The 11480-nt window shown below is 38.4% G+C and overlaps 2 protein-coding genes across 3 annotated transcripts; one reads left to right on the top strand and one right to left on the bottom strand.

Annotated features, from left to right (window-relative positions):
• Nucleotides 1–1275: 1275 nt before the first annotated feature.
• LOC117150869 (gustatory and pheromone receptor 33a) lies at nucleotides 1276–3445 on the bottom strand. Its single transcript, XM_033317988.1, has 5 exons — nucleotides 3416–3445; nucleotides 2918–3354; nucleotides 2365–2772; nucleotides 1422–1887; nucleotides 1276–1362 (listed from the first exon to the last, which is right to left on the bottom strand). The coding sequence occupies exons 1-5, from the start codon at nucleotides 3443–3445 to the stop codon at nucleotides 1276–1278; spliced, it is 1428 nt and encodes a 475-aa protein (XP_033173879.1).
• Nucleotides 3446–8185: 4740 nt separating this feature from the next.
• On the top strand, nucleotides 8186–11235 carry LOC117141092 (protein rhomboid). Of its 2 annotated transcripts, XM_033304411.1 has the most exons (4): nucleotides 8186–8477; nucleotides 10134–10277; nucleotides 10566–10745; nucleotides 10814–11235. In XM_033304411.1, the coding sequence occupies exons 1-4, from the start codon at nucleotides 8220–8222 to the stop codon at nucleotides 11033–11035; spliced, it is 804 nt and encodes a 267-aa protein (XP_033160302.1). In that variant the 5' UTR covers nucleotides 8186–8219; the 3' UTR covers nucleotides 11036–11235. The 2 variants fall into 2 exon arrangements, with proteins under 2 accessions (XP_033160302.1, XP_033160311.1); XM_033304420.1 differs by lacking the exon at nucleotides 10814–11235 and having other exon boundaries at nucleotides 10576–10686.
• The last annotated feature ends 245 nt before the right edge of the window (nucleotides 11236–11480 follow it).

The raw sequence follows: 11480 nt of genomic DNA, 5'->3' as shown, positions 1-11480 counted from the left end.
AGGATGTGTTCTAGTAGTCAGTGAAACCGGGCACACTGAAAAATCGCATAAAGTTTTTAATTAGTTTCATTGATATACGTAATACGTATACTGTGTTAATTAATTGGAACAGTGAAGAGAACCATACCTAAGTTTTTGAACACTGCTTACTTTCTGTTAATATAGTATTTTAAAATAGAAAAACTTATTTTTAAAAATTAAAACATTTTTAAATATATTTATATTAATATTCATATGTGATAATTTCTTTATAGCCATATATTTTGCTTATATATTTTAGGAAATTTTATTTTTTTTAAACCCCGAAATACTTTTCAGTGCACTGATAAAGTGTGTAATGTGACACACGCAGCGTGTGTAACGAAAAGAGACAGAAAGTGTGACAAAAAATCAATTGAACTCCTCGCACATAATGTGCAATTAATTGAGTTTCCCTTGACACTCAATGGTGCTCGATTGCCCCTCTTTTCCGTGAAAAATAGATTGTACCGCACCCAAATGTAATTTACAATCTAACCTCATTCCGGTTGAAACATTTTGCATAGGAAAATGGGGAAAGAAACATATTTCTGCACACATTTCCGCTGCACTAAACGTGATTGAAAGCGGAAATTGCTTCATGTCCTTCTTTTTCTGCCGCCGAGCATCCTTCCTAGTTCCCCGTTTTCACTTTTCCACGAATCCCGCGACTTCCGTTCGCTGGCCGCAAACTGTGGACTGGGCGCAGAATAGAGGCCCTGACTGATGACTGGCAAATCGGGTTTCAATTGACATTTGATAGAAATTGCATTAGAAACCCTGTGTAGCCGTCCTCTACTCCTGCCCTTCGCAACCTTCATGGAGTTTTGGCTGATGTGATTACCACGCGGGGCTCGACAGGAGCCATCATTGCCCTCCTGCGGATTTTCCGCATCTTGTTTTGCTTACTCTCGAAAAATGTCCTTGGCTGAGTGATTTATGAGCCAGCAATTGACTGATAAGCGCCAAAAAGTGCTGCAAATTGTCCATTTAATTATATTGGAAATAAGATTTACGCTCGGTACACATCAATAATGATTTTATTGAGCGCTTGTTAAAATGAGTGTTAAAGATAATTGCTTAACATAATTGTTTCGTTTTCACACAATAATAACATTTATAATTTAAGAAATAATTAATTAACTTTTAAGCTTTTTTATCGCAAGTGTGTTTCGTGGCCGATTTTTTCAAGTTCTTTTTTCTTATTCGCATGAAAGGGCTTAAAAAATTCATTTTAATTGAGTTCGACTGGACCTCTTATGACATTAGCCCCTCGTTGCGCAAAATTGCAGTCATGTCAAACTGCAGCAGGACAATTAAATAGGAAGTGGCTGCACTTACAGTCTGAAAATGGACGCTCTTAATTATTAAAAAAAACTACTGTAAAAACTCTGAAAACTCACCGAGAAAATGAATGTGTAGTCCAGAGCAAACAATCCCACGCCGTTGAATTGAAAGAAACCCTCCCAGTGAAGAAACTGCAGTGTGAAAGACTTCATTTTGTTGTAGAACAGATCGTTGCTCAACATAAATGCCGGTTTCTTTTGCATAATCTCATGGACAATCATCGCCGATTGTTTGGAGTGATTGTTGGCATTGCAGCATAGTCGGAGCACTATGTAGGCCACCACCATGGTGGTGAAGCTCCAAATCACGTACAAATAGGTCATATAGTCCAGCAGGCGACTCTTGCCGCCCACAATGAAGTTGACCTTGGTCTCCAGGAAAATGCCAAAGATGCTCACCACAAAGCAGGCCGCCATATAGGGTACACACTGTGGTCCAAACTCGCCGTTTGTAATCACGCTGAGCGCCAGGATTTTGTCATGCAGCTTGAAGAGATCTGGTAAATTGGCCTCGGATGTGTTTCTAAATTACAATAAAATAATTAAAATGTTTTGAAAATATTTTCCATTTTAATAATGTGTTGACGAATATAATGCATATTAAAAAGCCATAAATTAATCAAGCCCTTATTGTGTGCAGAAGCCATGGAAAACCGAAAAGTTTGCATATTTATTGGCATCGCAAAGTAATTAAACGTAGTAAATAAATAAGTCATAAAAATATAGATAATAAACATTTGGAGGTTGAGTTTGGCTTGGTAATGAAATTTTAAATTGCTCACTTATATAACCACTTTTATAGCTCTTTAGTGGTTTATACAAAACTTAATTCATTGTTTTATGTTGACACATTCCTGATTCGCCTGCTCACAAATAAATGCAAATCAAAATGAATAAATCAAAATGCATATATTAAGGTAGCTAAACAACAAACATGACCATTAATCAAACCATTTTTTGTTGGCCAAAACCATGGCCGCCAATTCGCGTTTCTCCTTACCCGGTATTTTCCGCGATGGTGGCATTGTCATAATCAAAGTCATCCTCGTCCTCGTCGTTGCTGGTGTCCAATTCGTCCTCGTCGTTCTTTTGTTGCCCCTCCTGGCGCTTCATTTCGCCGGCCAACTTGTGCTCATTGCCAAATCCTGTCGTCGTCCTGCCGTCCATGGCCGTAATCGGTGTAACGGTCTTCCGCTCCTTTTTGCCCTCGCTCTCGATATCGAACACGGTGAGGGGGGCGTGGCGATGGCGCGCCTCCTGGTTAATCTTCTCCAGCAGCATGTTAATCTGCTCGAAGCGCTGCGAGATGACCGACACGTGATAGATGAACTCGCCCTGAATGATGCTGCCGGCCAAGTACGGGAAACTGGACACCATGAACGGAATGAAGGCGAGATTGCCGAAGGTCCTAAACCGAGAGAAGTTGGGCTTTAAAATTAAACTATCGATGATTAGGATATTGCAAAAATTGCACGAGCTTGGTAATATTTGAGTAATAATAACCTTGGCAACTATTAGTTGTTTCACCTAGTAAATTTAAACTGGTTACTCACAAGTACAAAGATCTGACGTCATAGTAAAGGGCAAAGGTGAAAACGCAGAATAGGAAAAGCCAGGTGAAATGGTAGGCCACACTGTGTTTCACCGCAGTAACCTTCACCTTGTCCATTTCCGCCACCCGCTGGCATTTCTGGATAACTGCATCGATGTCATTAAGTCTCGCATCAAACTGCAGAAAAAACTCCTTTCGGCGATAAAGACTCAGCAGAGTGATGGTCAGATATAGAAAAGCGCCCAAATGCATGAAGAGATGGCTGCTCAGCTTGCAAACACTATTGCAGGAGTCCAGGAAACAGAGGCCAATAATGTGGGTAAGATTTATGAGAAGGTAGCAAGCCACATAGAAGATGGGCACAATGCACATCATGGCGTAGTCGAGTATGAAGTTAGTTTCCGATTGCTGGCGATTCAGTGGAATGAGGCCTATGACCTGGTTTTTCAAGGATTATGTGATTAGAATTCAATATTATTTTATTTTTATTAATTTTTACCATTGAAAACCAATTCATAATTTGAATCATATTGCTGCAATTTACTCGCTACTCCGTTTGGTAACTTTAACATATAACTTTTCTCTGTGAACTGACACTAGTTGGTCGATTGGTGTTCCAAAAGGGTTTCCATTTTCCCTATATACTCACTCGATTGTTGGCATAATGAAAACGCTTATACGCAGCGGCGGGGGAAAATAATGCGCATATGGTTAAGATAAATATCTTCGGAGGGGAGCCTAAAATGCTTTTAGCTTATTAAATGTGAACTGTGCACCCTGAGAAATGAGTGAGCGATAAATATGGTAAAAGGCTGGGAAGTTAATATATTAAGAACTCACTTACGATATGTGTTTAATAAACATACTTCTTTTTGGGCAGAACTAAAAATTAGTTATACACCTTTTTTAACTTAAAATAGAAGAGAAAAATATAGGGCACAAAATTTTTTCAAGTGTTTTAGCCTGTGATCCGCAAATGTATTGATTATTAATTTTACTGGTTCACACTGAAAATTATTGGTTTCAATAGTAGGATATTAAAAAAAGAAAATTAAATCATACGATTTAACTTTGGAATATGAAGTTTAAACAAGTACAGAAAAAATTAAAAAAATATTATAATAAATAATAAATAGTTTACAAATTAAATTACTTCCAGGGCCTTGCGTTTCATTTATTTATCTAATACTTAAATGCCATGTGCAAATTCCCAGGATACTCAAACACCCATGCTAATATCGCCTTTGTGTCGAGCCCTTGAAATCTAATAATTTCCACATATTTTCCCCTTATTTTACTTGCTAATTAAACAATTATAAGTTAGTGCCGCCTAGCAGTAAATTAACAACTATGTAAGACAACACCGGCAATAAGATTTTCCCTTCGTGTTGCCAACTAGCTAAGAGCTAGTTTCTCGCCTAAGAAAACCAATTAAAAGCAAAGCCCTTCCTGGCAGCAATAACTGGCGACAGGGGACGCAGAAAGGTAGTGGAAAGCAGGCCAAAACCATGAGATGATAAAATGCAAATTTCCCCAGAGTTTGGGCTTACAGCGCGGGTTGGAAATGGTTGGGAAAAGGGACTTACAACAGTTACAACTAAAACAAGACGACGGCACTGGGTGAGTGTAAGGTGATTTTCCCGCCTGCTGGATGCCTTTTGGCCCACTTAGTAAATAATTGAGTTTGCATCGGAGGCACGCACCAACCAACATTCATGCACACGCACTCACACACACATATTTGGCCAAGGGGGTCCTGCGACGGCAGGAAAGGACTTTCGTGAAAAGCGACGGACAAACATCCTGTGCATCTTACTTATGCTCATGCACGCCCAATAGACCGCAAAACCATCGGTTCTACATGTGCTAGTGATGGCCAATTATGGGCACGCAACGGAAGCTACTTGTAATTAATAAATTATTTTGGTCTATAATTAATCAAAATACCTTTAAAACATATCCCTTCAAATTATAGCTATTGAATATATGCATCAATTACTTTTACATAGAGTAAGTGAAACTAAACAGTTTTTTTCAAGAATATTACGTATACGACTAGTTAGCCAGAACACAAAATAACTACGTTAAACTAAATAACTATCAAAATAAATTAAAGAATTGCTTATGTCTATTAAATCATTTATTATATATTTTATAAGTTTTTTATTGACAAAAAATTGGTTATTAAAAAATTACTCATTCGCCTCGATAAGAGATTTAGTATACTATCATGTATTTAATATATTACAGACGAAAGATGAAATCGTTATTACTTGTTATTAGTTTTTACACAAATCTTTCATTTTAAAGACATTAATTTTCATTCTTACAAATGTATATATATTATATTATAATTCTTTACGATCCCATCTCTATCTTGCACACACTTGCTAAACCAATGAAATGAAGCTGGTTAATATTTGCCTACGGAGCATGTTGTCCCCGAATGTCGTTATTCGCTCCATGTCGTGGTGCGAGGCTTTTCCGGAAAAGTCTTTTAAAACGCCGCCGAGTTGAAGCATGCAAATTTGATGCTCACATTAGATTAGTTTATTGTAGTGCTCGGTAGTGATTGTTATTGCCTTTGGTGTCCTTAATAAAAACGCCCAGTATTGCAGGCGAACCTCTCGACAAGTTGTTCCCACTGCGCTTTATAGCCGGCAATCCATTGAGATTCCTTGGGGCTTCTCGGATTTAACCGATTTGGGTTGCTTTATTTTATTTTGTACGCGCTCCCCTTGGCGGTATCAATAAAATTGCGGTCATAAACTGCGACCGTAATGGTCTTCAAAGTCTGCCACGCCCCCTTTAGCCCCTGCCCCTTTTGGGGCTGGGATGCCTGCCAGCAAGTCACTCAATCATGTGGCACACTTAGTTGCCTCACTCACAATTTTCCCCCGACTTATTTTGGCTTCCAGTTTATTTTTGTATTTTGCCGCACTGTAATGAGCTTGTTTGCCCAAGATTTTGGTCGAAAGATTTGCCTAAACGTTTTCTGCTTCCGTAAGTTAGCTGTGAGGGATTCTTGGCATTTGGGATTTGGGTGCTGCTAAAGTGGAACATCTTGGTCCTGTTCGAGGCAAAACGGGCCAATTGGACTGGCCTCGAAATTATGCTGGGTCCTTGGGGAATAGCTGGTTAGCTAGTTAAAGTGTTTCGCTTACTTGCAACATGAGAGTTTCATCATTTGATAAAATATTAGTAGCTTAAAATATTAGTAATCAAAATGTTGAAAGTGTTTCATCATCATATTAATCTTGAGACGAGTCTTGCTTTAAACTTCGAGCCCACTTTTTCGTTAAAGGATTGTCTAGCCACTTGATCCGCACCCTGTGCCTTTGGGTGAGTTCCATGTAAGCCGGGGGCGAACAAATAAAGCCGCACAGACATATCAGACACATCAGCCGGGATATGGGCCTGGTCTGGCTTAGCTTTCCTTTGGCCTTGCCGCATTTGTCAGTTGCCGTTTTTAGGGTGTATCTCCCACTTTTGTGGCACGTAGCCGTTGACTGTTAATGACTTCTGGCAACACAACCAGCAAAGGAAGTTTACGACAAGCACTGAGAAAAATGCGTTCAAGTTCAGTTGCTGTTGAAGTCAGAGAATTAAGAATTGAAATGGTAAAATATTTATCTTGTTTATTCACAACGTAACTTAGTAAAATGAAAAATGTTCGAGTTAGTATATCATGCAGTTAAATTTATATATTAAGTTAAATTTTGTAGCAAAAATGAACTAAGAACATCTATTCGTGTGTTTATGACTGTGTGTTGTGCCAAGTGTGTGTTTCCTCGTTTATGTGTTTGCTTTATCTTAGTTCAACGTAGCGTCAAACTTAACTAGCCAAACAATTATTTCCAACGCTCTTGTGCTCCCCCCTCCCTCTCTATCACTCGCTCTCTCTCTCTTTCGGCATTTCTATTTCGCAATGCTGCCATCTCTTTCGCATCCACCGAGAAGCCAAAAGTGCTCCTTATTGCTTGTTACATAAATATTTCATTAAAAGCCATTCATAACCAAGCATTCGGTGTTGACAGTCGCCTCCCACCATCAACGCCCACGCCCACCACGTGTCCAGCCTAGAAAGAGACGACTGCTTGCCAAGCGAAAGAGACAGAGACTGGGAGAGTTTGAAATGTTGCTCTTGCACTTTCACTTGCAGTTCAATTTGCGAACAATTTGGTAAACGGGGATTGAAAAACAAGATTTGTTGATTTTAATTTTATACAAGGTAAAAGTCAGAACACAATTACAATTACAACACACCCATTTCGAGGATTTAATTTTTCATTATTTTTTAAAACATTTTGGATAATATTAAATGTTTATTACAATTATAATATAGCCTTGCAATTGCAATCATGGCTCAGTGTACATGTTTATGTATGCGATCTCAATATTTTCATTCTGATAATGTAAAACAGCTGTTCAAATCATCAAGACATATCTTTAAGAGAAATTTCGCAAATTTAGCGAAAAACAGAGAAAAACAAGACGGCTTCAAATTGTCTCTTTATTTAAGCATAAACTTTGAAATGAGTAAAGCAAAAAGCTCTCTCTGAAAGCTTAATCGCTACTGCCAAGAGAGCGAGCGCTTCTCACCACATTTCTGTGTTTGTGTTGGCGTGTCGGAATTGTTGCTGCAAAATGCGTGCAACATCGCCCGCACCTAAATGTCAAATGCCAAGGAAATGTTTTAAAATTAAAAAAATTAAATGTACGATACCAGCAGCTTGGGAGGGAGATGAAGGTATTTTCATTAATCATAATCTAAAAGCGCCACTTAATATTGTAAAATATTATTGTATATTTTATATATACATATAATATTATACTATATAAAATATTCTTTAAAGCTTAAATATAATAAAAATACTTTAATTTTCTTAAATCAAATGTATTGGTGTCTTTTAGCGCATATTTTAAAGAGAAGGCATTCAAACTCATTCCCTATAAATTGTTCTATAAGAATGTTTAAAACATATTATAAATAAAAACAAATTATAACACTAAAAATTTCTTAATAAAGAAAATAATATCTAGTGATAGTGATCTCAAGATTTTTCTTAACATAAAATAAGATATGAGTAGCAGTCGAGACAAAAACCGTAGGTTGCCTAAAAGCATGCTTCTCAAAGTCCCAAAATCACATCATGCTCGCAATGATGTTGTAGAGGCAGCCGGCGTGATTCGATCGGATCGGAATGGATCGTGAGGCTTTTGAAAGAACAATCACCCACTCGGCCTAGTCGCGCGTTCAACGTTCCGTGCATCGGTTGTCGCCGCCGACTGGGAATCGCATTATGTCTGCCCAAGTGGAGAGCAATGGTGGCAGTGCCGGTGCCAGTGAAAGTAATAACAATTGCGTCAAGGATGTCAGGCTCCTGCTGCTGCCGGAGAACTCCACGGATTCGGATGGCAATCCGGCTAGTGTCGCATCCAGCGCGGAATCGCACAAGAAATTCATTGATGACCTGACACGAACCATTGACGTGGGCCATGTGAGGAGGAAGCGATTGTGGCGGGTGCCCTGGTTTATTTTGCTGATGAGTTTTGTGCAGGTTCGATTTTGTGCAGTTGCTCCACTTGATTGTCTATTATTTTGTGTTTTCCTTTTTTGTCTGCCCGTCAACGTGGCGTATGAGTGATGTTGTGATGCGTGTGTTCAATTCAGAAAATCATCTACAAACGATGAAAAGCCTCCGGCAGATAAGAAATTACGTAGGCTAATAAATTACCTGTGAAGATGTCAAAGGTGAAACTATTTGTGATGACTACGGCAGTGCTTATCAATTTAAAATTAATTGAGTTTGAGTTTCTTCATGTGAAACGAACTTTAAAATTTTAATCACAAATATAACAACAGAGTTTAAGAATTTTATATTCATCAAAATATTGTGAACTTTCAACTGATAAGCTCTTAATTTCTTACTCATGTTTAGCTAAAAAACGAGCATAAGTGATCTACAATGTGTTTGTTTATAATCCCGCATCTTAATAAGAATCTTTTTACTTGATTTGTTTTAAACAAAACATTTCGTTTGCTTTGTTTTGTTTACCCGTGTGTGGTGCCATTGTGTGAGTGCTTCATAAATAATTGCTCTTCAATTCATATGAATTTTCATTCACTGGAAAATTTGTTCAATAGTTTACGTGTGTAGATTTATTGTGGTTTAAACTAAGCGGAAAATAAGTGTTATATTACTTCAATCAATTCAATCAAAATGCATCCCAAGCAAATATAATGCTTGTGTTAGACACCACAGATAAATTTGGCCTTTGATACAATTTCTTTTCAATTCTTAGTTGTTCACCGTGAATCAAAATTCTACTTAATCCAAATTAGCCCTCTTAAGTTAGTTATTTGTTATTTCTACTAAGAAGTGCTCAACCGCTTAATTGCCAATTGGCTCCTGGGAAATTGGCTTCGAAACAAAGTCCCACAAGTGTGACCTATTTAATTTGAGACTCATTAATTAATACCTGACTGCATACCTTCATTACACACTCTGCACACAAAGTAATGCAGATCGGTGATTTGAAAGGTTTTATTGTTTGGCCCAACCCAGAAATCGATAATGATTGCACAATCAAACGCGTCGCTTAGTCGTCCGATTTAGTAATATTGCCATTTTAGTCATCGCATTGATCGAGTGCTGCAACTTGGAGCTCTGGCATTTGTCATATTTGGTGGGATCGGGATGCATGTTGCACCGATTTGGTGTCGCCGCCGTGTTTCTGTGGCTGCTGTCAACTCATGCGGCGCGCATTGTGCGGCATCTCAACTCAACACTCGCACATCGCAGTTGGCCAAGTGTCGATCGATTGAGCGAAAGTGACAGCCAGTTACCATGACACTGTTCAGCAAAGTTGGGATTGCTTCGTTATGGCGAAGACAGCTTACTTCTCACGATTTCAATCGAAAACTGCCACTTGCCAGTGTTTAATTCTTAAGATGAAGTTATCATGAATTGCATTACTTTACTACACTAGTACTTTAAATTCTTATTATGCTTGTGAATAGGCAATATTAAAATTTCAAACAAGAATCATCCGCTTATTCACCAAATTGTGTTCTTATCAAAGAAGTCATATATTAAGTCATATCATATATTTCATATTAAATTTCCGTATAATTTTTAGTTAAATCTAATTTATTCTAAATCAGGCATTCAGTTTGTTTGCAGTATGGTTTAATCTTCTTTGCTCATTACCAGATATCTTTGCACTGGATAGCTAGTGAGTGTATGCAAAAACTACTGATCTTCAAACCGGAGTGGAACGTCGAGTACTGGCGCCTACTGACCTATATGCTGCTCCATTCCGACTACTGGCACCTGACTCTCAACATTTGCTTTCAGGTGAGTATCAATCTTTGACCTAATAAACTCTACACTATGTTTTGGATCAACAAAGTTAAAATAACTATATAGCAGATTAACTTTTCATGTTTTGTACATTACTTAAAAACTTTTGACTTACCACTCCTTCCTAAATCTCTTTAAATTGTGAGCAAATACTTGTATATATCATGAACTGCTCGTTTAAATGCCATCAAGCACTTAGTTGGCAGTAATTCGATAGTCACATCCTGTCGCGAGCCACCTGTTGTTGCATTGTGGTACTAAGAAGGTTAATGTCTCTGCCAGTGCTTTATAGGTATCTGCCTGGAAGTGGAGCAGGGTCACTGGCGTCTGGCCTTGGTCTATATGGTGGGTGGCGTCGCTGGTTCACTGGCCAATGCCTGGCTGCAGCCCCATCTCCATCTGATGGGTGCCTCCGCCGGGGTCTACGCCATGCTGGGAAGTCATGTGCCGCACCTGGTTCTGGTCAGTCAGCTGGAAAACGCAATTTAATTTTGATTTAACGTTTACACGATCCCCACTTTGTCGAACAGAACTTTTCGCGATTGTCGCACCGCTTTGCCCGCATCGCCTCCCTGCTGATATTGTTCCTCAGCGATGTGGGCTTCACAACTTACCACTTTTGCCACAATCACAATCGCAATCCGCGCACCAGTCTGGAGGCGCATATTGGAGGGGGCGTGGCCGGAATTCTGTGCGGTTTCATCGTCTACCGACGCCTGCAGCCAACAAATCAAAAGGCCATTTACTTTTAGTCTCAAATAAGATAGTGCATTTCAAATATATTATATTTATTTTATAGTAAAGAATACGTTTTAAAACAAATTGAAGGCAGTTAACAAAGACTTTTATCTTATAGCTCAATAATTGAAATCCAATTAAAGTCTGAAGAAATCGTTAAGCACTGTAAAAAGTTCAACAACTTCTTAGACTATTTAATATTCTGGCAATCCAACAGTCCTTAAATAAATATTTCTTGTATGGACTGTCTTTTATTTGGTCGCAAAATCCGTTGAAAACTTATTATTCATTCTTCGCGGTTCATGTTTAATTTCGGTGTTATGAATAAACAATAAATTTACACCTCATAAAAGGTGTACTGTGTTTTATGGCTTGTTTTTTGTGCTCTTTACTTGCCACAAATTTAATTGGCCTATACTTGCTAACTGAATAAGTCTGTATTGAATTTATTAATTACTC

The sequence above is a fragment of the Drosophila mauritiana genome, chromosome 2L, assembly GCF_004382145.1.
Source record: "Drosophila mauritiana strain mau12 chromosome 2L, ASM438214v1, whole genome shotgun sequence".
Classification (NCBI taxonomy): Eukaryota; Metazoa; Arthropoda; class Insecta; order Diptera; family Drosophilidae; genus Drosophila; species Drosophila mauritiana.
Note: the sequence above shows the minus strand (reverse complement) of the source record. Positions and strands in the feature narration are given on the sequence as shown.